Source organism: Gadus chalcogrammus, chromosome 2, assembly GCF_026213295.1.
Source record: "Gadus chalcogrammus isolate NIFS_2021 chromosome 2, NIFS_Gcha_1.0, whole genome shotgun sequence".
Classification (NCBI taxonomy): Eukaryota; Metazoa; Chordata; class Actinopteri; order Gadiformes; family Gadidae; genus Gadus; species Gadus chalcogrammus.
The window spans coordinates 23,835,536-23,863,215 of NC_079413.1; the positions used below are offsets into that span (position 1 = coordinate 23,835,536).

A 27,680-nucleotide genomic window follows, 5' to 3' on the forward strand; every position below is an offset into this window, starting at 1 on the left:
AACATGGCTCCTCGGCTTTCGGCCAGGTGTCCCCCAATCTCGCTGATTGGGGTTCGGTCGGTGCTCTCCGTCGCCGGCTGGTGGATGTATAATATTTGTCTTTTCTATATTTCTTTATTTTTTATTGGTTTATTTGAAGAGAAGAGCAGAAAATAAAATTGATAATAATGGATACCAATTCCAAGAAACATTATTTGAATCGAAATGAAATCATATATTCATGGTTATTAAGCACACAATATACACCGCAAGAAAATAAAAATAGAGACGTTTTTTGCAAAGCAAACAATTTCTGTTCCCTCTTTCTTCATTTGTCAATTGAAGTCGTTCCCCATTTTGTTATACTTTCCCATCATTGCTAGTACGTTTTTTTTAATTATTATATCAATATTAATTTAAACAAAAATAAATAAATATAAAGAGAAAAGTCGACTCTCCCTAGATTTCAATTCAATCATGTTATTTGTTAGTTTTAATCCGACTGTACATTACTTTGAAAGGATGAACCTCAGTTTTGTGATTTAGACCTCACTTGACCTCCCTCCCAGAGGTCCACGGTGCAATGTTTCTTTTCACCACTGGGATGCTGACGGCTACATTTTTTTCCTTTGGCGGCCCTCAGTCAAATTTTGGGATCCTAAATTGGCCCTCAGCTGTCAAAACTTTGAGAACCCCTGTTGTAGACCAACTTCGGAAAACTGTAGTTCCACCATAGAAACGCTAGAGGTCAGCAATACTCCCCGTCTCGCAATGACGTCGGTTAGGAAAAGTGGAGTCGAATTCATTTTAAACAGCGCTGTCTTTTCCTATGTTTGAAAGGAAGCACATTTTCATCTCTCCTTGACCCGATGACGTTTTCCACAAAGGTTAAGTAAAGGATAGGAGATTTGACTATTCGTAGAGGAATGTGGACAAAGCTAAGGAGTCTCACCGCGTCCGCCACCTTGTCGTCACGTGACAGCACTTGGACGTTGGATGTCCATGTCCTACAGGCTGCAGCGAGACCTTACTCGTTTTTTTCTTCAGACTTTCGCACCAATCTGTTCCATCACCGATAGAGTGCGACATAAGACCACAAATGATCAAATAAAATGTGAGTGCCGAGGCTAGTTTTCATTGAATGAATGACGCAATCGATAGTATTTTGACTTTCATTGAGGCAACACAGATTCCCTTGTCTGGCAATGAGAAATGACAGACAAAGCCTTTTAGTAACATTAGCTGTAAACTATAGGTAATCCCCGTTTTATTTTGTAAAAAATAATTAAATTCAATGTATTCATCTAAGAGGGTAGTCATGAATCAAGGCCTTAAATGACCACTGAACCATTAGTTTATGTGAAACTAACACCTTCAACCAGATGTGAAGCAAATAAGAATAATAAGAATTTCAAACAACAAATTGACACATACAAGTTATAAAACTTAATCCAATCTTATGTTTATTTGGCATCAAACAAAACCCAGTAAAATCTATTAAGAAACAGTTCACACCACCACCGAAAACACAATCCTTTAATTCTTCCCACTAAAAATGTAAAACTAGAAGTCAATATCAATAAAAAAAAGCAAGCATTAGGTTTACACACCAAAGACGGCTTCTCACAGGTCAAAACAATGAAGCAATCCACTTTTCAGCGCGTTCTCCTTGAAACAATAAGGAGCAAAAAATATACACGACACAAAGATTAAAGATGTACACCAAAGCAAAAGGAGATTTGAGTGGCCTGCGTCAGCCCCCTGTACCCGACCGACCGTTGTTGGACCGTAGACGCGCGAGTCCGACAGAAAGGCCTGACCGCTGCACTCACCAACACAGGGTGTCCGCCTCTTAACTGCAACACAAAGAATCTCCCTGAAGAAACTAAAAACCTCCTCCCCTTCCATCTTACAATGCTCCCGACACCGAGGAGGTTTGTTTAAAATAGAGTTGACAAAGTTCTCAGGGACAATGGTTACACGATCCGCTCCCCGGTCGATTCCTCCTCGATGTTGTTCAGGCTTCGGGTGGGAAGTTCATTGTAGCCTCGTTATCCGGCCACAGAATCGAGTTCCTGTACGATTTAGGAACAGATTGAACAAATAAGCAGACGGAGCCAAATCAAGGCCTTTTATTTCAAACCCCTGATCCTAGCAGGAAGGTGGGGCGCACCAACTCTGCTTCAGAGGACGACGGGCCGACGATGGCCAGGCCAGGAGACGTCACGCCCCCAACGCCTGGTCCTGCAGCCACTGGGACCCTTCCTTGGGTTCGGCCGGTCAACGCGGACACGGCCAGACGCAGAAGGAAGGAGCCCCCCAATGGGGCGGGGGTGGGGTGGGCGCGCACAGGCAAGGGGAGGGGGTGAGGGCGGGAAAGGGCACGCCTTCGCCTTCGCTGCCCCGTCCGTCCCAGGTCCCCTTGCTTCACTTCCATCTCTTCGTCCGTCCCCTTCAGGGGGGGGCCCGCTGCGGTCAAAACAAATGCCACCAAAGGGCCCGGTTGGACCCCCCCCCCCCCCCCCCCCCAGACCCCTCTGTGAACCATTGGCCAGAATCGTGTTTGCCCAGGAGTGTTGTAGGTGGTGGTGGTGGTGGTGGGTGTGGGGTTGATCCCCCACCCCTCTCCCTTCCAGGTCGACGTGAACCCCCCCATCACACTAACGCGTGGGGAGTTTGGAGGTGGGGGCGTGTCTGCTTCCCCTCCCCGCTCCCGTCCACGCGGTGGCGCTCAGTGCTGTGCGGCTCCTCCGTCCCCCAGACCCGTCAGGACGCCGGGAGGATCACGAGCCTCGGCTGGACCAAAGAGACCGAAGGCCGGCCCCCGTTCACACCCAGGCCGTCCAGCCCTCGTACAGCTGGGCCAGGTTGTCCACGCTGGTGGCCTCCTTGATCACGTACTCCACCTGGGCCAGGGGAGCACACCGGACGGGGTTACCCACGCTCCACCACGCTCGCTCACTGATACACTGATCCTTACGCTGGAATAGTTCTAACGAGCCAGTGACCGTTGTAAAACAAGTCATTTTTCTTATATGATCGTCAAACAATAGCCTTTCAATCATTGTTACTGAATAAGACCCACCACAACATCGCTCACTATCATAAGGCTGGGCTGGCTCATAACCAGGGGGATAAGGCCCCCCCCCCTCCTTCCTAAAGCTCAGCCCAGAGCTGATCTCAGTGCTGGAGCTCCATCTGTACGGTGTACTGGCTCTTTAAACCCCCCTGCAGGGCCCTTAACGCTGGGCACAATGAGACCAGAACAGCAGACGCGTGTCAACGGTCACCTGCTCAGTGACGCTCATCCTCCGGCTGGGATCCACGTCTCGGCCCTCCAGCTTGGCTTTGACCCGCTTCCACACGCTCACGGCGTACGAGTTCCTCTCCTGGACCGCTGCAACGGGGAGAGACACCAGCGTTAAGGGACCCCCGGAGACCACGCTGCGCCCCCCTTAAACAAGAGGCTGGGAGCCAGACCCCAGCGTTAAGGGACCCTGGGAGACCACGCTGCGCCCCCCTTAAACAAGAGGCTGGGAGCCAGTCCCCATCGTTGACCGTCAGTCTGAGGCGGCCCGTGGTCATCTGAGGACATATTGACTGGAAGACAAACTACAGGCAAGTCATCTTCGGTCACAGTCCAGTTCCTAGCTGACCTGGGAACTGTCTGGCCTTGGCGAGAGCAGAATCGATTTTAAAGGTGATCAGACCAGCAGGTGTGAGTGTGGTGAGCCTCTTCTGACATCACCAGTGGGCGTGTCCACCTAGATGTGTGACGGATGGAGGAGCATCGTTTGCTACGGTCCACTGGGTGGACTGTAGGCTGATCCATCCAGCACACATCTAGGAGGCCACAGCAGGATGAACCCAGAGCTCGTACCTCGGCCCGTCTTGGGGTCCCGTATGGCCCGCTTGGGGCTGGGGTTCAGGGCCTTGCTGGCCGTGACCAGGGGCCCGGGGGGGGTGTCGGCGGGGGTGCCCAGGTGGCGAGGCAGGGCCCTGCGGGCGTTCTGGGACATGGAGTCGGGCTGGGTCTTCACGCTGGTGGAGCGCACGGCTGTGGAGAGAGGGGGGGGTGGCGGGTTAACCTCAGCAGCCCGACGGGTCAGTGACTGCAGTGGTGGCGTTAGCACGACGAAGCACACACCTGCTGCGAAGCTGCTCTGGGCGCCGGAGGTGGGGCTGACGCAGTCGCTCTCCCTCTGGGTCACCAGGGGGGAGGCGAAGCCCACCAGCCCGTTGTAGACACTGGGGAGACACCACAGGGACAGAGGTAAAGGGGTGTGAGACCGAAGTCAATCGTCTGGAAACACATAGCTGTACCACAAGGGTGGAATTAAGAAAGCACCTAATCCACGATACCTACTGACACAACACCGCTAAATAATAACACACTCTTCCAGCAGCTAATGTGGAATGGCTATTAAGAGTTAATAAAAAAAAAATCTTTTTTTATGTACATGTGAGAACGTTTAAAGGTTTTAATGAAATGCCAGTGTACTCCCAGATTAAATTAATTCATTTGTTTTTCTTTAATCTTCTTAAGTTCTAGCTTCCCCAGACTGGCTTTGCCTTTAGCAGCAAGTGACCCCGCTGTGTGGTGGGCTGAACGCCCCGTACCTCTGGCTCTGGGCCAGCAGCTCCTTCAGCGTGGCGGGGATCTCCTGCAGCAGCTCCGTCTGCTCTGCGCTGCGCGGCTGCCCGCTGGCCTGCACCACGCTGAACAGCACCATCTGCATGTTGTCCTGCCACGCCTTGTACTCCTGCAGGAAGGCCCGCACGCTGCCCTCGTACGCCACGTCCTCGCCCTCCACCAGCGCGCTCTCCTCGTCCTGGGGGAGGAGGGAGAGGGCCTTAGTGGCTAAAGGACGCGGTTCATGATGGACCGAAGAGCTTAGAGCCTACCGGGGCTGAGTCTACAAGATCAGAGTCAATAACCTCAGGTCCACCAGCTCAGGCTGGTGGACCTGAGGTTATTGACTCTGATCATCTAGACTCTGAGCTGCCGGACCAGCCCCTCAGGTCCACCAGCTCAGCGTCTGGAGGATCAGAGTCTGGAGGATCAGAGTCTGGAGGATCAGAGTCTGGAGGATCAGAGTCTGGAGGATCAGAGTCTGGAGGATCAGAGTCTGGAGGATCAGAGTCTGGAGGATCAGAGTCTGGAGGATCAGAGTCTGGAGGATCAGAGTCTGGAGGATCAGAGTCTGGAGGATCAGAGTCTGGAGGATCAGAGTCTGGAGGATCAGAGTCTGGAGGATCAGAGTCTAGAGGATCAGAGTCTAGAGGATCAGAGTCTAGAGGATCAGAGTCTAGAGGATCAGAGTCTAGAGGATCAGAGTCTAGAGGATCAGAGTCTAGAGCAGGGGTGCCCAACCTTTTTTGACCCAAGATCTACTTTTCAAGTAGCCAACCTCCCGAGATCTCTACCAGCAAACCTACCTTCAAGCCGGGGGGGGGGGGGGGGGGTAGAGAACAATTGTTGACGGGGGGGGGGGGGGGGGGGGTTGTATCGTGAACCTACGGACTTCAGTGGGGGTTTCATTCCGTCTGCGCACAGCACCTTCTCAACGATAATCAATAATCTTCCTCCCACTCAGGGTGAAAATGGTAGGTCTTAGCTTGTTTCCCCTCAGCCATGCCAACGTTTAGGAGTGTGTAACTACTGTTGACGGCTTTCAACTGCTGTTAACAGCACATGCGCTACCGCGCGTATATGTCCCGCGCAAATTTAATTTCATTAAAAAAAAAAAAAAAAAAAATTTTTTTTTTTTTTTCTTCACCCCTCGCGATCGACTTGGGATTTGTCGGCGATCTACTGGTAGACCGCGATCGACTGGTTGGGCACCCCTGGTCTAGAGGATCAGAGGCCTGACCCCCCACCCCTCGCCCCCCCCCCCTACCTTGGCCATGGCGCGCAGCAGGTGCTTGACGTCGGCCAGCTGCCGGTTGTGCACCGACAGGATGCCCTTGATGGAGTCGACCAGCAGCTGCAGCGTGTCGCCGCAGGCGTCCAGCTGCTGCTCCCGCTCCTCCTGCACCCCCTGCTGCTCCGTCAGCTCCTGGCTCAGCTGCTTCTGGGCACACGCCAGCCAATCAGCGGTGCCGATGGGGAGGGCCAGGGCGGGGCTCTGCAGGGGGGGGCGGAGTCACACACAGGGGGTTATGTTTCAATCGTCATCGTGTCTCATGTGATCGTACATACAGGTCCAAGATGAGCTCAAACTGGTGGAGAAATCAGTGTTTCTGAACCTTCCACTCTGCTCCAGTTCCACTTTTTGTGACATGATGTTGTCATCTGTTTGAATAAAACTTGGCTCGATATACGACCAAATGATCCCAAATGTTGGCATGGGCACGTTCTTCATTTCATTTCAAGTGTATTTGTATAGCCAGTACTGTCTCAAAGGGGTTAACAGGACCAATATTTGACCCCCCCCCTGACCCTAGCCCGTAGGGCAAGAGTAAACTCCCTCAATCAGCAAGGAAGAAACATAGAGGGGGAACGCCGGGCGGGGGATACCCCCTTCAGAGTGGGGGAACCCCCACTCTGAAGGCCCTGTACGGGGGCAGTACTCGGGGCGGTCCACCGTGGTGCTCCCAGCCCTGCTCGGTGCGGGGGGACCCTACCAGTCTCTGCAGCAGCTCCAGCTCCAGGGGGGACACCGTGTTGCTGAACTGGGAGGCGTAGGAGCAGGTCTGCTGGCAGCGCTTCAGCAGGTCGAACAGCGCCGCGTCCATGCTCAGCGCCTCGGGGGTACGCGTGCGCAGCCCCTCGAAGCTCAGGATGGTGGAGCACAGGAAGGTCACCTGGGGACGGTGGACGGGACGGGGAGCAGCAGCAGAGGATCAGCTTACACCACTGGGTTAGTGGGGCGACCTTAACATGAGCTTTGTTTAACATCAATCAACCCTATGTTATAAAGTGGAGAACTCATTAGATGGAGGCGTGCATCCTCTTTATGGTGGCCTTGGCTGCAAAAAGAAAGTAAAGATTCTCTGGTCGGACTTTAAAGTAACTTTAGTGACTATAGTAGCAAGTAGTGAACAGGGTGCTCTATGTAGTAGTGAACAGTGTGCTCTATGTAGTAGTGAACAGGGTGCTCTATGTAGTAGTGAACAGGGTGCTCTATGTACTAGTGAACAGGGTGCTCTATGTACTAGTGAACAGTGTGCTCTATGTAGTAGTGAACAGTGTGCTCTATGTAGTAGTGAACAGGGTGCTCTATGCACTAGTGAACAGGGTGCTCTATGCACTAGTGAACAGGGTGCTCTATGTACTAGTGAACAGGGTGCTCTATGTACTAGTGAACAGGGTGCTCTATGTACTAGTGAACAGGGTGCTCTATGTACTAGTGAACAGGGTGCTCTATGTACTAGTGAACAGGGTGCTCTATGTACTAGTGAACAGGGTGCTCTATGTACTAGTGAACAGGGTGCTCTATGTACTAGTGAACAGGGTGCTCTATGTACTAGTGAACAGGGTGCTCTATGTACTAGTGAACAGTGTGCTCTATGCACTAGTGAACAGGGTGCTCTATGTAGTGAACAGGGTGCTCTATGTAGTGAACAGGGTGCTCTATGTACTAGTGAACAGGGTGCTCTATGTACTAGTGTACAGGGTGCTCTATGTACTAGTGAACAGTGTGCTCTATGCACTAGTGAACAGGGTGCTCTATGTAGTGAACAGGGTGCTCTATGTAGTGAACAGGGTGCTCTATGTACTAGTGAACAGGGTGCTCTATGTACTAGTGAACAGGGTGCTCTATGTACTAGTGAACAGGGTGCTCTATGTACTAGTGTACAGGGTGCTCTATGCACTAGTGAACAGGGTGCTCTATGTAGTAGTGAACAGGGTGCTCTATGCACTAGTGAACAGGGTGCTCTATGCACTAGTGAACAGGGTGCTCTATGTAGTAGTGAACAGGGTGCTCTATGTACTAGTGAACAGGGTGCTCTATGTACTAGTGAACAGGGTGCTCTATGTACTAGTGAACAGGGTGCTCTATGTACTAGTGAACAGGGTGCTCTATGTACTAGTGAACAGGGTGCTCTATGTACTAGTGAACAGGGTGCTCTATGTACTAGTGAACAGGGTGCTCTATGTACTAGTGAACAGGGTGCTCTATGTACTAGTGAACAGGGTGCTCTATGTACTAGTGAACAGGGTGCTCTATGTACTAGTGAACAGGGTGCTCTATGTACTAGTGAACAGGGTGCTCTATGTACTAGTGAACAGGTGCTCTATGTACTAGTGAACAGGTGCTCTATGTACTAGTGAACAGGGTGCTCTATGCACTAGTGAACAGGGTGCTCTATGTACTAGTGAACAGGGTGCTCTATGTACTAGTGAACAGGGTGCTCTATGTACTAGTGAACAGGGTGCTCTATGTACTAGTGAACAGGGTGCTCTATGTACTAGTGAACAGGGTGCTCTATGTACTAGTGAACAGGGTGCTCTATGTACTAGTGAACAGGGTGCTCCATGTACTAGTGAACAGGGTGCTCTATGTACTAGTGAACAGGGTGCTCTATGTACTAGTGAACAGGGTGCTCTATGCACTAGTGAACAGGGTGCTCTATGTACTAGTGAACAGGGTGCTCTATGTACTAGTGAACAGGGTGCTCTATGCACTAGTGAACAGGGTGCTCTATGTACTAGTGAACAGGGTGCTCTATGTACTAGTGAACAGGGTGCTCTATGTACTAGTGAACAGGGTGCTCTATGTACTAGTGAACAGGGTGCTCTATGTACTAGTGAACAGGGTGCTCTATGTACTAGTGAACAGGGTGCTCTATGCACTAGTGAACAGGGTGCTCTATGTAGTAGTGAACAGGGTGCTCTATGTACTAGTGAACAGGGTGCTCTATGTACTAGTGAACAGGGTGCTCTATGTACTAGTGAACAGGGTGCTCTATGTACTAGTGAACAGGTGCTCTATGTACTAGTGAACAGGGTGCTCTATGTAGTAGTGAACAGGGTGCTCTATGTAGTAGTGAACAGGGTGCTCTATGCACTAGTGAACAGGGTGCTCTATGCACTAGTGAACAGGGTGCTCTATGTACTAGTGAACAGGGTGCTCTATGTACTAGTGAACAGGGTGCTCTATGTACTAGTGAACAGGGTGCTCTATGTACTAGTGAACAGGGTGCTCTATGTACTAGTGAACAGGGTGCTCTATGTACTAGTGAACAGGGTGCTCTATGTACTAGTGAACAGGGTGCTCTATGTACTAGTGAACAGGTTGCTCTATGTACTAGTGAACAGGTTGCTCTATGTACTAGTGAACAGGGTGCTCTATGTACTAGTGAACAGGGTGCTCTATGTACTAGTGAACAGGGTGCTCTATGTACTAGTGAACAGGGTGCTCTATGTACTAGTGAACAGGGTGCTCTATGTACTAGTGAACAGGGTGCTCTATGTACTAGTGAACAGGGTGCTCTATGTACTAGTGAACAGGGTGCTCTATGTACCTGGCTGGTGCTCTATGTACTAGTGAACAGGTGCTCTCTGTACCTGGCTGGTGCTCTATGTACTAGTGAACAGGGTGCTCTATGTACTAGTGAACAGGGTGCTCTATGTACTAGTGAACAGGGTGCTCTATGCACTAGTGAACAGGGTGCTCTATGTACTAGTGAACAGGTGCTCTCTGTACCTGGCTGGTGCTCTATGTACTAGTGAACAGGGTGCTCTATGTACTAGTGAACAGGGTGCTCTATGTACTAGTGAACAGGTGCTCTCCGTACCTGGCTGGTGCGCTGGTTCTCCCGGCCCACCATGGCCCGGCGCTCCCCGATGGTGAGCTCAAAGTCCTGCAGCACGGGGGCCAGGGCCGGGTTGGCCCCCCCCGCCCACTTCAGACGCTGCTCGATGCTGGCCTCCAGGTTGGCCAGCTTCTCCTGGGGGGAGGGAGAGGAAGAGCGGGGGGAGGGAGAGGAAGAGCGGGTGAAGGAGAGGCAAGCGGATGTGGACCAAAGCAATGTTTAATTCATTACATTTGTATTTAAATTAGAGCCGTCAAGCGATTAAAATATTTAATCGTGATTAATGTCATAGTTCACTCGCGATTAATCGCAAATTATTTTTCTATGCTAAATATCCCTTGATTTTTTTGTCCCATAATTCTTCTCATTTTAATTCTCTTATCGACATGGTGAAGTGCATCGGCTTGCCTTGTGCAAATGATTTTTTATTGATAACAACATTGGCATATACTGATCAAAACAGGACGATACAAAAAAAGAGCCTATAGTGCAATTAAACGACTGCTTTGAACAAATGTCATTTGAACATAGCAGTCAGGCTACTGCTTCTTTGTTTTGGTGAAACGAAAAAAAAAATTGTAAATAAAATAATTACGTTAATCGCGCAATACATTTTTTAACGCCGTTAAAATTGGTTTGCGTTAACGCCGTTAATAACGCGTTTAACTGACAGCTCTAATTTAAATACATAAACCTGCTGCGAACGTGACATTGTGGAGCTTTAAGTGACTCAATCTGTAGAACAGATCCATCCATCCCGACACCATCAACCCAGGGAGTCAATCTCTCCTTCAATTTGGTCTGTGCTGGCAATGGCACGACCAATATTTTGTTTTCGGTATTACAGTTGCTACCTGCTTCGGGATTCTTTTTTTGTCGCACACTGTTGTTAATAAGCGTGTTGGCAGAGTGACACCGGCCAGAGAGCTAGTTTGCGAAGTTACACAGCATCTCTCTAAACTTCAGAGAGATGTCTGCAGAAGTGTAAGTGCAGCAGCGGAGAGCAGGGGCTCTCTGGTAATGCCCCCTCCTAAGTTACTGTACGGTTTGGAGTCTAAACCGTCCAATAACCAAGGAGGTGCATTGTGGGTGCTTTCTTATCCAGAACCATCTCAAGGAGGAAGCGTTTGGACCCAGTTCTGTGGGGCTGGAGTTAAAGTCCCTCTGGGCGTGGTCCGGGACCCACCTGCACGGCTGCAATGGCCGCCTCGTCCTGGCTCAGCTTGTAGAGCTTCTTCTTCATGTTGCCCAGGATGATAGAGCGAGGCGGGGGGTTGACACTCAGCTGCTGGCTCCGGGACCCCAGCACGTCCTCGTGCTGCCACTACGCAGCACGTACAACAAACACACCAAGGGAACGCATCAACGGGGTTGGAAGGACAACGGTCTGCCGAAAAATGTGGCCAGGAAGGTAGGGCTGAACGATTTGGGGAAATCAGCGAATTGCGATGATTTCGGTCAATATTGCTATCAGGGTTTAGTATATAATTTTTAACGTTCCTTATGTATCCTAATCTTCCAACACATCATTGGAAGCAGTCAACGTATAGACTGCGCTTTCCTTTAGGCCAGACCTATGCGTTACGATGAACTGATGAATGAATTGATATTGTAATATCTGTAACTATTAAACTGAAAAAAGCAAATAAATACGAATCTCACTGATCTCCGGCCTTTGCCATCACATCGCGATGTCCGTTTAAATACCTAATTATTATTTTACAGCCATAACACACCGGTGCAAAAGTTGGCTGTGGACATATAGGCATGCAACGTTAAACCCAAGTCCCCCTCCTATCAGGGTGGGCCCCGGCCCGCGGCGCCGTCAGACCTGGAACATGGCGAGGTGCAGCTGGGTCCTCTGCAGGCTGACTTTGGCGGCGTCCAGGCTGGAGTCCAGCCGGCGCATGAGGTCCACCTTCTTCCAGGCCGTGTCGTAGGAGGAGGCCAGCACGGTGGCGCGGGTCAGCAGCAGCTGGGAGAGCCGGCCCGAGGCCAGGCCCTCCTCCACCGCCTTCTGGCACAGGTCCTCCAGAGAGACCTGGTGGGGGGGGGTAGAAGTAAGAGCAGGCCCAGATCACACGCGTCAACAAGAGTTGAGTGCGTCTCATCTTCACATGTCCCTGCGGTGGATCGACTGGTGTACTACACTTTCATGAGAAAAAATCCTTATATTTTTATACTTTGGGCTCCATATTTGGACAGATTTTTTAAGAATGGTATTATTTAAATGTCATTTCAGCTATAGTTCAGCTTTAAATACCAACCCCGTACCACTGGGCAGTACATGAAGCATCCCCACCCAGAGGTTGAATAATCGATGTATTCGATAGCGACGACCTCGTTGACGTCACCACTAACACATGTGACCAATCAAGTGACCAATCAAGTGGCTTAACTAGAAGCAGCACGCGGCGGGACACCTGCCCCTGAACCTGAACCCTTCTACAGTCCAGCACAGCCGCTGACCCCCTGCAGGCTCACCTTGGCGTCAGCCCCGAAGTCCTTGGCCTCCACCTGGGCCATGAGGTCCAGGCCCAGGGCCGACAGCGTGCTGCAGAGGGCCAGGCCCAGCGCCTGGGTGGGCAGCCCCAGCACCATCTGCCGCACGTACTCCGCCGTGAAGCACTTGATGGGCCGCGCCATCTGCTCCTCGCTCACCACCGCCGCCCCGGGCCCGGGGCCGGCCCCCGGCCCGCGGTGGACCCCCGGCCCGTTGGGGGCGGGGCTGTCCTCTGCAGCCGGAGGGGATGTGGCTGGGGGAGGGGCCACAAGGATGAGATGAGGTCACTGTACATATGGCTAGCGTCTGATTGGTGCAGCAAGAGGGCGGGGGCTGGGGGAGGGGCCACGAGGATGAGATACCAACAACGTCTGATCGTAGGCTGCCAAACAATTCACCCAACATTTAGAGTTTAATTATCTTATGCTGGACACTGACCACATCTTTCACACCTTTTAAAAATGAAGGTGGCCTAACTCACAAAATGATCAATAATAGTCACAATTGGTTTGAATTTGATATTGTTGCCATCAGTTATTAACCAATGCTACGCTGAAGCCAGTTTCAGGACTGGCGCGTTCCACTTTGGGAAATCTGCAACACCTTAAAGCAATGCGTTACAGTTCAACGAGCTCACAGCTTAAAACCTGCCCGCCCATAGCTGGAGTAGATACCGAGTGATATTTAATTTGCATAACTTTATAGATTAAATGATATACTCTGCTGATGAAACACGCTAGTTTGCGTCACATAGTTGCCCAGAGAGAGAACTGTGATCGCGTTTCTTTTGATTGGGAAAGCCTCCCGCTGACAGACTGGGAGGGGTCTCCATCTCCCCCACTGAGACTCCCCACAGCCAGTAAGGAGGGCGCGGCTCATCGGGGCTCCTCGACCCCCGGGGGGGAGACCTACTGGAGAGGGCGTGGCTCATCGGGGCTCCCTCGACCCCCGGGGGGGAGACTTACCGGAGAGGGTGCGGGCGAAGGAGCTGCAGAGCCTGAAGAAGTCCCTGATGGTGAGCAGCCTCTGCAGGAAGAAGACCTCCTCCTGGACGCGGCGCTGAGACGGGCTGGCCAGCAGCAGCCCCCGGGACCCCCGCGCCTCCCACATCACGTCCACCTTCTGCCAGGCGGGGGGCACCTCCAGGGAGCTCAGCTGGAGGGGGGGGGGCACCACCAGAGGTCAACACGCAGCCGCTTACAGGAGCTCTCACACCGGGCCTTTGGGGACACTTAGGGTGCACTCACACTAGGCCATCTGGCCGTGGCAGAGGCCATCTGGGCAGAGGAGCTCTGCAGTGGCCCACCAGGTAGTGATAGCCATACGAAGAGGCTACAGGGTCTCTGCCAGCAGCATGTCTGCTACCAGAGCAGCACAAACTGCAGTCGCAGAATGAATCTGAAGACCCCCTACGTTTGTGTACGATATTGGATAACAGGAAGTTGGATGTTTGACGTTTCACCGTTAATATGTAAAAACATGGTCCTTTTTTGTAACCAAATCGAGATGGATTTGAGAGTACTGTGAAAGGGGGCGGTACCTTGTCGACGAGTTGCCCGAACGCCGTCTCCAGCTGGGCGAACATCCCGTCGAAGGCCACCAGTAGCATCTGCCCGGCGGACATCTTGGGCGGCTCCAGGCCGGCGGCCTCCAGCACGCGGGGCTGGATGAGCTCAGAGTACTGCGCCCGCAGCATCCTGCAGCACCACACAAAGCAACACGTTAGCCTCTAATCAGGGCTTTACCAACTTCAATATTACATTAAAATGATATAGATACCGTATTTTCCGGACTATACGTCGCTCCCGAGTATTAGTCGCATCAGTCAAAAAATGCTCAATGACGAGGAAAAAAACATATATACGTCGCATCGGTGTATAAGTCGCATTTATTTGTAAACATTTAAACAAGAACGTTTCGTCTGGAGAGACTGAATAAAATTGCAATAGCAATATAGGTGTGTCGGTCCCACTCGTAGTTCTGAGAGTATACCGAATTCAGTGACACCGGGATTCCGCCGCGGTCCTAAACCTGAGGGCACGATCGGGAGGTGGAAGTTGCGCTTTAGATGCCTTCACAAGTCCAGCGGAGGGCTCCAGTTTTCGCCGGCCAAGTCATGCGCTGTGATATGTGTGACAGCTATGTTGCACAACATTGCAGCTAAGGCAGCTTTGGTTGAACCGGAGGACATTGAGGACGATGACGACGAGAATATAATTTATTCGGTGGTGCAGTAGGCTTGCAGCGTTCAGTTGTAGGCCTAATGAATGACGGTGCCATCTTGCGGCCGAAGATTATGTACGCACAATTTTGGCATACAAGTCGCTTCGAAATATAAGTCGCAGGGCAAGCCAAACTACAAAAAAACCGCGACTTGTAGTCCGGAAAATACGGTATTCATATAACTTGACGGGTCTTTATTTACCAAAAAATAAATAAAAATTCAGTTTATATTCATAAATACAACAACTGACATAGATCATCCTCAAGCAGTCCCAGCCTCTCCGAACCTCTGCTGTACCCCATGGTGACACACACACACACACACACACACACACACCCCCCCCCCACCTGGTGATGTGCAGGCAGCGGCCCTGGGCGTCGCGGTCCAGCCCTATGGAGGTGGCGTGCAGGCCGGCCTGCAGGCCCTCCACCAGGCCCTGCAGGTCCAGGCCGTCGGAGGCCTGCTCCACCAGCTGCTCCAGCTCCGCCAGCATGGCCTCCAGCGTGGGCTCCTCCTTCAGCAGGCAGCGCAGCGCCTCGGGGAAGATAATCTGACGGAAGTTGGCGTTCAGCTCCTGGGCGGCCGAGAGGGAGAGAGGGAGAGAGGGGGGGATGAGGACGAGACCCTGGCTCAGAGTGTTAGCCGGCCCGGCACAACGAGACACACATCAGTCTACGTTGGTCCAGTTCCCGTCTGTTTGTCTGCTTGCTTCAATGGCTACAGCACGCATTTGTCGGCCAATTCGTTTCATATCTGGCAACCGGTAAAACATCCGGTAACCGGTACTGTGATAATAGTAAATCATGAGCCATACATGAACACCAACACCTCACAGAAACCAATGTTCTGACACCCGTAACTCTAACCCGACTGTGGTCAATATGATCCCTAGACCGCGACCCCGATAGGTCCAGGACATCTGCCCCACCCAGGTCCTCCAAGACTCACGTGCAGGCAGGTGTAGACGCCGTTGGCCAGGTAGACCACCTGCAGGGTGTGGGCGGGGGCGGGCAGGTCCAGGTCGTGGGGCAGCAGCTGGCAGCGCTGCAGCAGCGTGGTCAGCATGCCCACGTTGGAGCTCATGCTGCACAGCTCCTCCAGGAACCAGGCTCCGTCCCGGGACTCCAGCCCCACCAGCTGCGTCCCGGCGCTGGCCGCCGCGCCCTCCATGATCAGGTTACGCCTGGAGGGGGGGGGGGGTGAGTGAGTGAACATGTTCTGATAATGACCAGGTTCCGCCTAAAGAGAGGGGAGACCCTTTCTGAAGGTTGAACATGAACCTCGTAACCCGTTCACACTGACTGACGCCTCTACCTTTACCAGTCGTGGTAGTCGGGCCAATCGACTGGGGAATTCACATTTAGACATTCTTAACGGATCATAGACACGTTCACACAACGACAGCGGAGTCAAATATGTGAGGCGACAGCCAGCCAGCCAGGAGCAGTGAGGTTGAGACACACACACACACACACACACACACACACACACACACACACACACACACACACACACACACACACACACACACACACACACACACACACACACACACACACACACACACACACACACACACACACACACACACACACCTCAAGAGGGCGCAGAGCGCGGAGGTGATGATGGCGGCCAGGCTGAGGGAGCCCTGCTCGCCGTTCTCCCGCTGGAAGGCGGCGATGCAGCGCTCGATCTCCGCCAGCTGCTCCTCACAGGTGTGGGTGGAGGTGCCCTCGGCCTTCAGCCGCTCCGCCTGCCGCAGCACGCGCCCGTTGACCTCCGCCACCTGCTGCTGCAGGGCCAGCTCGCAGGCCGACAGGAACTGGCAGCTGGCGGGCGGCGCCTGGGGCGCGAACAGCGCCTCGTAGCTGAGGGAGGAGCACAGAACGCACAGGGTCAGGGTCAGGGTCAGGGTCAGGGTCAGGGTCAGGGAACAGCGCCTCGTAGCTGAGGGAGGAGCACAGGGTCAGGGTCAGGGTCAGGGTCACGGTCACGGTCAGGGTCAGGGTCAGGGTCACGGGCGGGACCCCTCCAGTAGAGGCTGGGGCGGCCCACTGGAGACTCGGAGGAGCCCGTCTGCTAATGGTCAGTCCTTGTTGACCATACAGGGAGTACAGTAGGAGGCTTCTACAGCCGATACACTCCAATGAGCCTCGCATCGGACTGATGCCGTTCAGCAGGACATGCCTCCTATGAAGCCTCAACAAAAAGGGAGAGCAGTAATGCATCAACTGAAATGAGGCTAATAAACTGATGGACTGATCTGCAACAAGTCATTTTGCATCTACCGACCTTTAAATTAACCGTTCAAATTTGCTTTAGGCAAGATTCAATGAAGTGTCTTTTGTTAGAAAGGGCGTAGCCTTCAGTGAGCTAGAGGCTTCGAACATCTGATCTGACTGACTGTCGGCACGACAACGCCGAGTTATTGTATTCCGTAGGGAAGGGGGGAACCGAGAGGAAGGGGGCGTGGTCAGTTTAGTTTAAGAGCCTAGCTTGCTCCCACTCCTCCCTCTCTCCACTACTGTTGATCCGTCCTAAAGCTGCTCTGACTCCTCCGGACTGGGGGGAGGGGGTCCGTCCTAAAGCTGCTCTGACTCCGCCGGACTGCGGGACGGGACCATGAGGGAGCCACTGACCTCCTGTAGACGTCCTGGCAGCGCTCGGCCGTCATGCCGCCCAGCAGGCCCTCCATCCAGGCCCTCCAGCGGTGGGCGCGGTGCCTCAGCAGGGCGCCCCGCGGGTACAGCAGCGCCGCCGTGGCGTAGCTGTGCAGCTGCTCCAGGCAGCCGCGCAGGGCGCCGCGCCGCTGCTGCAGCAGCCCCCCCACCTCCGCCTCCAGGCCCTCGCACTGCCCGATCAGGTGGGCCTGGCCCGCGTTCTGCAGGAAGGCCGTGGCCGGGACGTAGCTGGGGGGGCCTGGGGGGGGGAAGGGGGGGGGAGACGTTAGCCTCCACAGCGCTACACGGTGGAGGACCTTTCATGCAGTCATACCGGGTCAGATAAGTTAACAAAGTGCCTCTGGTCATTTAGTTTAGAAATAATTCCTTTGACCAGTTGGATGGTGAATGGTCTGCGTTTGTTTAGCGCTTTTATCCAAAGCGCTAAACAATATTGCCTGACCATCACACATTCATGCACACACTCAAACACCGACGGCAGAGTCGACCACGCCGGGGATCACCAGTCGACCCGCTCTACCTCCTCCTACTGCCGCCCAGCGGACGTGGTCAGAGTCCCAGCCCCGCCCCGGGTCTCACCGAGGTCGATGGGGCTGCTGATGTCCTGCAGCAGGCTGGCCAGCTGCGTGGCCTCCAGGCTGGCGAAGGCCGCCTGGTACTGGGAGATCCACTGGTCCAGGTCCGTCAGCTTGCTCTGGATGGCCTCCTGCGCCGTGCGCTGCCGGGACTGCAGCTGGGTGTGTTCAGAGTACCTGGAGCCAAACGGACCGCTCAGAGTCACAAACCTCACCGGGTCGGTCTGCTTCTGGAATAACCCCTGGGGGGTAACGGAGGACTCCCCAGGGTTCACGGCCTTGTTCACACGACACCGGTTAATAACTCAATCATTTCATGCCTTCCACTGCAACATCAATCTTTGACAAGAGAGACACGGCCAACAGGAGCCTGACGTGAAATATTACGTATCATTTAAGAAAGATAATCCCATCTGAAAAGCAGGTTCTAGGAATTCTGCATGACTGCCATTAGTGTAAGAGCAACAACGTTGGAGCAGATAGAAAAGACTCTGGGTGAGGCCGGGGCACCTTTGCTCCAGGCTGACGATGAGGTGGTCGGCGTGGTTCTCCGCCCCCTCCAGGAAGGAGGCCTCCTCCAGCAGCTTGGCCTGCAGCTTCTCCCCCTGACACAGCAGCTCCTGCAGGGCCAGGTACTCCCCGACCGCCTCCTCCACCTGGGGCAGCACGCCCAGCATCTCCTCCCGGTTCTTGAACCAGTTCACCTGGGGGGCGGAACGGTGCAGCGATGAGGGAACGGGCCTCGTTACTACGCTCATGAGAGCCTCCTCTTTAGGTCAACCAGTGAGAGCCTCGCTGATGGCGCAGGCCCGACTCCCCTCAAGTCCTACTCCAAGGTTTGCAGAAAACTTTATGCTTTAAACCATTGGTTCTCAAAGTGCGGCCCGCGGGCCAATGGCGGCCCGCAATGACATACAGATGTATGTAAAAAAAAAAAGAATATATACATATATTTATTTATTATTATATCAATATTAATTTAAACAAAAATAAATAAATATAAAGAGAGAAGTCGACTCTCACTAGCTTTCAATTATAACCTGTTACATTTGTTAGTTTTAATCCGACTGTTCATTACCTTGATCTCGGCCACGCGCGAGGAGAAGAGCGAGCGCGTGATGTCGCGCTCCATCTCCCTCTTGCTCTGCTTGTTCTCCGCCTGCTGTCCGCCGCCGCCGCCGCCGTACACGGCCCCCGCGAAGCCCACCTCGCCGCCGGCGGTCCAGTCCACCAGGGGGTCGTACACGAAGGCCTCCAGCAGCGTGAGCAGCGTCTCCCGGCCGCGCCGCATCATCTGCGCCACCTGCAAGACAACCCCCACGCCGCGTCAATCAAGGCCCGGCGCCGGGGGGACTGTCTGCTCCCGAGGGTCCGATAACAATACATATATATATATATATAGAGATGTATATATATGTCCAGCACACCTGCTCACAGGACAGCCTGAAGATGCCCTCCACACCGGTGACCCCCAGGGCGGTCTCGATGTTGTGGGTCATGCGGAACGGCACCTTCTCGGGGACACGGAGGCTCTTGCCTGTAGGGGGAGAACGCGTTGAGGAGGTGGGGGAGATTCAGCAAGAGGCTCCAGCCTCCGTGGGTCACCTGGACTCTGCACCGCCCCCCCCCCCCATACCACCCACCCCCCTTCTACTCCTTACGCTCCTAAAAACCCTCATTAATGCACCTATTGTATGATGCACGTCCTGGGACTTCAATTAATTACTAGCATCTTACCCTAGATATCTGTGTTGTACACAGGGAATGGGTTAACCTAGTGATGGTTAGTGCTTGGCACTAGGATCTACGAACATCCTTAATGTACCCACAGCGATATATGGTTGTTTCTCTTCGTTCAGACATATTGTAAGTGGCTTCTGATGAAGCGTCTGCTTAATGCCCTGAATGTGAAGGAACGTCGTCAGGTCAACGGGTCAGAGAGGGCGAGGCCTAGCCTGTCTGGAAAGGGGCAACATTGGAGTTGGCGGTTGGGGTTTTGATCGACCTTTTTCGAAGCACACGTTGTAGTCGATGTGCACCACCTCTCCGGTGGTCATGTCGATGAGGACGTTGTCAAGGTGACGGTCGCCGAGGCCGATGATGTATCCCACCATCGACATGACGGCGGTGGACCTCGCGTACGACTGCGGGGTACAAGAGAGGAGGTTAAACATGCTACTATCACCTCGTTGATATACAGGGTCTAGTAACATTTACATGCTAATCAATAAACTAGGATCTAATAAAAAGTTACTAGTCAAACTGAAAAAGATGCTAGTAACTTTTTGAATAGCTACTAGTAACAAAAAAAAAAAAGTAATTTTATCTAATAAAAATAAAAGGGAAAAAATAAAAATAAGCGTTGAGGAACAAAAAGGTTCAAAGGGCCGAGTTAAGGCTAGGTCTGGCTGTTCCACTGATCAGACGGAGCCTGGGTTAACCCTCCAGAGCTGTGGCGGGGGCGGGGGGCTGACCTGGGTGACCCTCCACCACTCGCTGGGCGTGGTACAGGAGCACCACAGCTCCTTGGCCAGCAGGTTGGGGGGGGTGGTCTCCATGAGCTCCTTCAGGACGTCCTTCATGACGCCCAGCGGCCAGTCGCGCCGCGACACGTCCAGGCTGAGCCCCATGGCCTTCAGCGCCGGGCCGATGCGGCTGTAGTACAGCTCGCTGGGCCGCGGGACCAGGGGCGCGGGCTGGGCCTGCAGAGAGTCCTGGAGCTGGAGGGGGGCAGGCCGGAGCAGCCGCGCAGGGAGCAACACACAGACCAGTCACTAAAGGTTGAGCAGCCGCGCAGGGAGCAGCACACAGACCAGTCACTAAAGGCATCAGATCAACCCATAACCGCTTCAAGGTACAGCACACATCGAAACTCAAAGATCAAGTAATCCGTGTACTTAACGTTCATGTAAATGCTACGCCTTAAGTGATAAACTTGGTTCATTTCAGTCTACTGATTTTATGGGAGGTTTATTTGCCCGGCAGGACTTTGAGGAACTGCAAACTACAAAAAACAGCGAAAGCGGGGAGAGTGTCCAGACCACATCCCTTCAATCCTGCTTTCCAAAGAGCAACCTTTGTCTTTGTACTTCTCGTACGTACTTCAGCTACCCTCTCACGGATTAGCACACCTGTAGGTCCACCCATAGAGAGACGTGTGGGCATTGGACCGCAGGAAGAGTTTATCAGCAGAACTTTAAGATGCACATTAACAAACGACTTCCTTGCCACGATGCTTCAGCAGGCCCGTCGGGGCTCACGGCCCTCTGCTATCTGACGCTCCGTGTGGAGTGAGGGCCCCCGTGGTCTTAAAGGGGTTTAGAGCACTGACCTTCTGGGCCTGCAGCACGGCCTCCCTCTGCTGCCAGCGCTTGTAGAGGCCGAAGAGAGGCACGGCTCCGTCCACCCACTGGATGAGGCCCGAGCGCGAGCCCAGCGGCGTCACCGAGTAGTGGCGCGCCGTGAAGTGGGGCGACTCCTTCTGGTTCACCTTGGTGAACATGGTGTTGACGATGGACAGGAACTGCATGATGCGCTCGTCCAGGTGCAGGTCCTCCAGACCTGGGGGGGGGGGGGCAGGAGAAGGGTCTGAGCTCACTCCCACTCATTGCACAAACCAAACCACTTGATACAAATGGTTCCTCCCATTACACACTTAGTTTAAAGCATTGGTTCTCAAAGTGCGGCCCGCAGAAACATTCCGGGCGGCCCGCAATGACATACAGATGTAAGTAAAAAAATAAGTAAAAAAATGATTTAATTAATTAATTAATTAATTTTTAATTATTATTCCACCACCACTGGGATGCTGACAGTGTTTCCCGCCTGATTTGTTTCCTTTGGCGGCCCTCAGTCAAATTTTGGGTTCCTAAATTGGCCCTCAGCGGTCCAGACTTTGAGATCCCCTGGTGTAAAGCATGCAGTTATTGTATGTTGTCCGTCCTTTCACAACAGCAGCTAACCCCACCCATGTCTGCTCAATAAGGGGGATGGGGTAACCTTGCTTTGCACTTGTTTCTATCAACATCCTTGCTGCACCGACTACGATATATTTTGGTTTCTTCCTCCAGACAAAATGTACTTATTACTTACGTCGCTTTGGAGAAAAGCTTCTGCCAAGTATCCTAAATGTAAATATAAACATCCTATAACTTAATATAGTGCTTTGAAAATGGTATATGGAGGTTGGTTTGCTGTGACGTTTGGTGCGTATAATGGACGACGGGTAAACAAAGCAGAAGCCTTCCCCAGCAGAATGTGGTGCCGTTACACTTCACGGGGACACCCACCTTTGAACAGGTAGGGGTAGTTGCGTCCGTCCGAGCCCAGGAAGAAGAGCTTCTTGGGCTTGGTCTTGGTGGGCAGGATGGTGATGGTGTGGCCCACACTCTGGATGGTGATGGCGTCCGTGGCCGACGCCTCCCCCGGCATGGCGATCTCCGTGGCCGCCATGGAGGCCAGCCGCGGGCTGATCTCGTTGAGGTGCAGCAGGTAGCTGGCCCTCTTCTGGGAGCGCTGCTGGAGGCTTAGCATGATCTACGACGCAAAGGCCAGGAGTTTGTCTTAACCGCCGTCATTCTTATACGCATCACTGACACTTTATTGTTTTTATTTGCACCGTAAAAACGATTGATACTACGGAGTGAAGTCCATGAACTCTGCGTAGATGCCTGTGTCTCCTTCCAGTGGAGGGGGACAGTATTTCTTATTTGGGGGTAGTGTCGTCTACCTGCTTGAAGGGGGCCCAGCTGCTGGCGGGGTTGGCGGGGTTGTTGGGGCTCTGCAGCCGCTCCAGGGCGTTGCCGATGGCGTCGCGGTAGGTCTGCTGGAACCAGGTCTCGTGGGGCGTCTCGGCGGGCGCCGCCGTGATGCTGCACACGTGCTCCAGGGCGAACACCACCGGGCGCATCAGCGCCGAGTGCTTCTCCCGCATGATGGCCAGCTTCTCGTCCCTGGGGAAGGACGCAGCGGTGAGCCTCCAGTCATAGTCCACATTCAGGGCTCAGCGGGTTTGACCGCTGCATTTTAAAAAGGTGACGTAGTATACCACCGGGTGTGAGTGGGATTAGTCATCACACGCCGTTGGTGGGCGTGTCCACCTAGACGTGTGACGGATAGAGGAGCATCGTTTGCTACGGTCCTCTGGGTAGGCTGTAGACTCATCTATCCAGCACACATCTAGGTGGACACGCCCACCTGGGATGTCAGAAGAGGCCGATTTTCAAAACGGCTTGTAACGGCTAACACTGAAGCTGACGGTATAATACTTCACCTTCAAGGGAGGAGCACTCCGCCTTTTGGGCAAATAAGATTGTTCTACAAGTCCCGATGAGATGCGTTTCGCACTCAGCACAGTGCTCCATTCCACCGAGCTAGTCTCTGATGGTCCCGCTGGACCGCCGGTCTGATACCATCGTCACAGGCCCCTCCTCGGTCAGACTCACTTGCGCAGCGTGTTGTTGTTCTGGACCCTCTTGACCTCCTCCTCCAGCTGCTGAACCCGGCGCAGCACGTGCATGTGCTGCTGCTGCAGCACCCCCAGCCACAGCTCGTCCCAGAGGAGGGTCACCCTGCGCAGCTCGCTCACCAGCAGCTGCACCTGGGGGGGGGGAAAGCACCACAGCGCCTTAGCACTCTGCCCAGAAACTGGTACAAAACTATTGTACTCTCTGACTGTCCGCCGTCGGCTCCGGTTAAAGGGTACCACCGTGTGTGTGTGTGTGGGTATACCTGCACCACCATGGTGGGGTTGGCCGAGGCCAGCTTCTCCACGATCTTGCTGTAGCAGTCCTGCATCATGGCCTGGTCCAGGCTGGAGCACAGCGCGCCCAGGTCCTCCCCGCTGCCCTCGCCGCCCCCGGAGCTCTCCTGGGAGGTGGGCAGGCTGGGCTCCTCCTCGCCCTCCACCGCCATGACCCCCAGGAACGGGGTGAGGCCGGACGGGAGCTTTCCCCCTGAGGGAGGGCGAGCCAGAGAGCATCAGCTCATTGTAATAGACGATAAATAATAGTAATATTTGATATAGTGCTACTCAAGAAACTCAAAGATACTTTATTACAGCGATAAAATAAAAGCGGAACCCTCTCGAAGCGGCAGGGGAGCGGAGGACAGGGGGCGGGGCCTACCGGTGCTCTGGGCGTCGCCCCCCAGGGACAGCGAGCCCACGATGGCGGGGTACAGGATGAGGTGGGGGGAGTCCTGGGCCACGCGGCAGAGCAGGCTGCAGATGCTCTGTCTGATGTAGACCTCTGGGTGGTTGAGGCGCGAGAACAGCTGGGGGATGATACCTGGGGGAGGGGGGGGGGAGCGCTTAGGAACGTGTGTGTGTGTGTGTGTGTGTGTGTGTGTGTGTGTGTGTGTGTGTGTGTGTGTGTGTGTGTGTGTGTGTGTGTGTGTGTGTGTGTGTGTGTGTGTGTGTGTGTGTGTGTGTGTGTGTGTGTGTGTGTGTGTACGTCTCTGTGTGTGTGTGTGTGTGTCTGTGTGCGTGCGTGTGCGTACCCCTCCAGGGAGCGGTGGGCGTGGAGGCCAGGCCCAGCTCCAGGCCGTCCCTCAGCTCGCTGCCGTGCTTCACCAGCAGCCGCAGCAGCCGCAGCGTCGCCATGACGATCATGTCGTCGTTGCTCTGCTTGCAGGCGTCGCTGGACCGCAGGAGCTTGGGGTCGTCCTCGTTCACGGGGAGCTGAACACAGAAACAAAATGGCGACTTCGTCTAACAAAAAAATAAAATCAAAACCTAACGCAAGATCGGCCCTCAAGCTAAAACATCTGCCCGTGTTCCTCTGACTGGTGTGGGTATGAGCGTGTCACTATCAGGGGGGCACCACTCCACCGGAACAGGACTCAGACCAGCGGGCTCACCTTCCCGGCGTTGAGCTTGAGGAAGGTGAAGTAGGCGGTGCAGGCCACGCGGTACAGGCTGAAGATGCGGTCGGCCACCCTCCTCCAGACCCGGACCAGGCCCTCGGTGACGGCCGGGCCTGCCTCCCCCAGCCAGGGGCAGGAGGCCAGCAGCTGCCTCCAGATGACGTCCACCAGGTCGTCCTCCTCGTCCTCCTGCTGCAGCGCCAGGTCCTCGTCCTGGAACAAGCCCCCCGCCGTTAGCCCGCCGCCGTTAGCCCCCCGCCGTTAGCCCCCGCGGACATGGGCTAGCCCCCTCCTTTAGGGCTAATACAAGGACGTCCTAGGATGTATTCATTGCACGAGTACATTCTGGGATGTATTCATTACACGAGTACATTCTGGGATGTATTCATTAGACGAGTACATCCTGGGATGTATTCATTAAACGAGTACATTCTGGGATGTATTCATTACACGAGTACATTCTAGGATGTATTCATTACACGAGTACATTCTGGGATGTATTCATTACACGAGTACATTCTAGGATGTATTCATTACACGAGTACATTCTGGGATGTATTCATTACACGAGTACATTCTGGGATGTATTCATTACACGAGTACATTCTAGGATGAATTCATTACACGAGTACATTCTGGGATGTATTCATTACACGAGTAGATTCTGGGATGCATTCATTACACGAGTACATTCTGGGATGTATGAAACCATGAGAGTGCAGACCTGTATGCCAGCCTGTCGGCACATGGCCTGTCCGAGGATGCTGAAGATGAGGTTCTTGTCGTCCTCGCTGGCGTCGGGCAGCAGCTCCTCGATCTCCTTCCTCTCCCCGGGGAGCAGAGGTACCCCCTCCCCTTGGCTGTGGGGCGGACCAGGTACAGCCAGCAGAGAGTTAGGGAGCCACGCACGGACGGAGGAAGACTCAACGCAAAAGACCCAACATCGCATTCAGCACGTTCCTCCAAGATGATGCAATGATATCGTTTAGAGATTGTTTGTATACAAGTTCAAATACTGTTAGATGCCCTCTACCTAACGCCATTTCACTAAGCTTGAACAGAAAGAAATGTTTAATTCACCAAAATATTATGAAGCAATACTTGATCACTTAATGATTTAAACTGTATGCTTAATTCCAGAACAACAATGTATGTGAAACAATGAGTTCATAAATACACCTATACAATACAGCAAGATTTCACTTGTTTGGCTTAAATGTCACTTCCCTACCACCAAATATATTTATAAAGGGGACTTCTAATATGTTGTGACCGTTTGTGTAGTTTGACCGCTTTGGTTCGGTTCGTAAAAGGGTAGTTTGGACGGTAAAACGTACCCATCCCCGGCCACTGCAACCTTGTGAACACAGAGTGCTTTCTATCATTTCCCTTTGCACCAGTCACACGCGTACTGACCTGGCGTTGTCCACCACCTTCCGCCCCCAGCGGTAGGCCCAGCTGGCCAGGGCGGCCCAGGACTTGGCCATCTCTGGAGCCAGGCTGGTGGAGAGCTGGTAGAGCTGGCCGAGGACGAAGTCTGCCTCGCCGACACCGACGCTCACTGGAGGGACCCGAGAAGAAAGACGGAGGAATGACGTCGAGCAAAGCCAATCCAAGCTCCATGTACAGTCTGCGTGCGTTTGATCACAGCACACATGACCGACAACAAGGGCAGCGGGAGAGATGTGTAAATGTGTGACCTGTGCTCTCGGGGGTGATGCGGGAGGCGGTCGGCTCGCCCAGGGGCAGGGCCAGCAGGGCGGCGATGTTGCGGCTGAGGAGCGACGCGGCGCCCGGTGCTGTGCCGGTGGTGCTGTTGACGCCACACGTGTTGTTCACCACCTAGAGCGAGCGATTGTGTTTGTACGTCAAGTTAAGAAGAAGCAGTATCAACCGTATGTAACTTGCAGAACCAGCCTAGACGAGAGTCTAAACGATACCAGAACTAATGTGTGAGTTGGTTCTTGCTTGAGGCCCGGTCAATTCAACGTAAAAAAGTATTCCTAATGGACACAAGCGAACAAACTCCTTAAAAAGGTGGATGCATGAAGGCATGCCTTCGTATGCCCCCTTCCTCTCATCACGCTGGGCCCTTGAACCCTTGCCTGTTTGAGCTGCGGGGTCAAGTCCTTCCAGTCCACCAGGAGCCACTTGCACAGGTTGAGGACCGAGCGGCACGCGGCCGGCTCACACCTCCCCAGGTGGCCGTAGGAGAGCGCACACGAGCTCAGGGCCACCATGGCCGACACCGACTGGCCTGGGACGGGAGAGAAGGGGAGGTGGTGAAGGGACGCTGGACGCAATGGAGGTCCCTGCCGACGTGAGGACCACAGAGTCGCTTAAAAACATAGTACTGTTCGTTGGGTAGCCATCTTTGATGCATACAGGGAATAGGTTAACCTACCATTTGTTTAAGTGTGGCAGTTGTTTCGATGAACATCCTTACCAACTTCTCTTTCTGACAAATGTACTTAATGCAAGTCGCTTTGGATAAAAGCGGCTGCTAAATAAATGAACACAAATATACATGCACATCTCTTCACATTTCATGCGTGCATTAGTGAACTACTGGATATGGGTGACTTCCATTTCATATTCCATCCAATACTGCGTCGACTCCTTTAGGAAGCATCTGGTATTATCCACACCGCTGCACTCGGCTGGAGAGGTCATCAGGATCCGCGACCGCCCCACCCCACACCGGATTAGCTCCTCCCCCTCACCTGCCGTGTAGAGCACCTTGGCCTTCTCCATCTGCAGCTCGGGCCCCCACCTCTCCACGGCCGCGCCCTCCAGGCTCAGGCCCCTGAAGGAGGAGGCCAGCTCCTCGTCCGCCCCCACCCCCGCCGCCGGGTCGCTGCACTGGCTGAGCAGCCGGGTTGCCAGGGCGACGTTGCCCTGTTTGCGGGCGAACTTGACGGCCACGAGACACAGCTCCATGAAGTGGCCATCGATGGCTGCGGAGGACCCTGGATCGACGGGGGGAGGGGGGTCAAAACACGGTTGATATGGGCTCGGTCGTAGGAAGACTCAAATGTTTAAAGACCTACATTGAGTTTCCAACACAAAGATGGCCGTACGCGTTGTGCTTC

The 27,680-nt window shown here is 53.4% G+C and overlaps 1 protein-coding gene across 3 annotated transcripts in view; it reads right to left on the bottom strand.

The window, feature by feature from the left end:
* Window positions 1-967: 967 nt before the first annotated feature.
* The window catches only part of smg1 (SMG1 nonsense mediated mRNA decay associated PI3K related kinase), a 45,730-nt gene continuing 19,017 nt past the window's right edge, over window positions 968-27,680 (bottom strand). For 2 of the 3 annotated variants that reach the window (XM_056605052.1, XM_056605051.1), the window contains exons 29-64: window positions 27,312-27,557; window positions 26,694-26,845; window positions 26,289-26,430; window positions 26,005-26,149; window positions 25,313-25,448; window positions 24,583-24,801; window positions 24,223-24,403; window positions 23,850-24,011; window positions 23,455-23,678; window positions 23,169-23,323; window positions 22,454-22,676; window positions 22,014-22,260; window positions 21,056-21,285; window positions 20,199-20,444; window positions 19,730-19,868; window positions 19,152-19,261; window positions 18,803-19,027; window positions 18,235-18,428; window positions 17,729-17,901; window positions 17,108-17,387; window positions 16,064-16,336; window positions 15,417-15,651; window positions 14,816-15,042; window positions 13,785-13,941; window positions 13,210-13,399; window positions 12,226-12,497; window positions 11,573-11,782; window positions 10,928-11,065; window positions 9,724-9,876; window positions 6,607-6,786; window positions 5,880-6,107; window positions 4,600-4,811; window positions 4,127-4,227; window positions 3,860-4,036; window positions 3,270-3,376; window positions 974-2,885 (exon numbers count right to left, since the gene is read on the bottom strand). In XM_056605052.1, the coding sequence (XP_056461027.1) occupies window positions 2,808-2,885; window positions 3,270-3,376; window positions 3,860-4,036; window positions 4,127-4,227; window positions 4,600-4,811; window positions 5,880-6,107; window positions 6,607-6,786; window positions 9,724-9,876; window positions 10,928-11,065; window positions 11,573-11,782; window positions 12,226-12,497; window positions 13,210-13,399; window positions 13,785-13,941; window positions 14,816-15,042; window positions 15,417-15,651; window positions 16,064-16,336; window positions 17,108-17,387; window positions 17,729-17,901; window positions 18,235-18,428; window positions 18,803-19,027; window positions 19,152-19,261; window positions 19,730-19,868; window positions 20,199-20,444; window positions 21,056-21,285; window positions 22,014-22,260; window positions 22,454-22,676; window positions 23,169-23,323; window positions 23,455-23,678; window positions 23,850-24,011; window positions 24,223-24,403; window positions 24,583-24,801; window positions 25,313-25,448; window positions 26,005-26,149; window positions 26,289-26,430; window positions 26,694-26,845; window positions 27,312-27,557 (6,767 nt within the window). In that variant the 3' untranslated portion in view covers window positions 974-2,807. Of the gene's footprint in view, window positions 2,886-3,269; window positions 3,377-3,859; window positions 4,037-4,126; window positions 4,228-4,599; window positions 4,812-5,879; window positions 6,108-6,606; window positions 6,787-9,723; window positions 9,877-10,927; window positions 11,066-11,572; window positions 11,783-12,225; window positions 12,498-13,209; window positions 13,400-13,784; window positions 13,942-14,815; window positions 15,043-15,416; window positions 15,652-16,063; window positions 16,337-17,107; window positions 17,388-17,728; window positions 17,902-18,234; window positions 18,429-18,802; window positions 19,028-19,151; window positions 19,262-19,729; window positions 19,869-20,198; window positions 20,445-21,055; window positions 21,286-22,013; window positions 22,261-22,453; window positions 22,677-23,168; window positions 23,324-23,454; window positions 23,679-23,849; window positions 24,012-24,222; window positions 24,404-24,582; window positions 24,802-25,312; window positions 25,449-26,004; window positions 26,150-26,288; window positions 26,431-26,693; window positions 26,846-27,311; window positions 27,558-27,680 lie in introns of all 3 variants that reach the window. The other variant, XM_056605053.1, reaches the window with a different exon arrangement.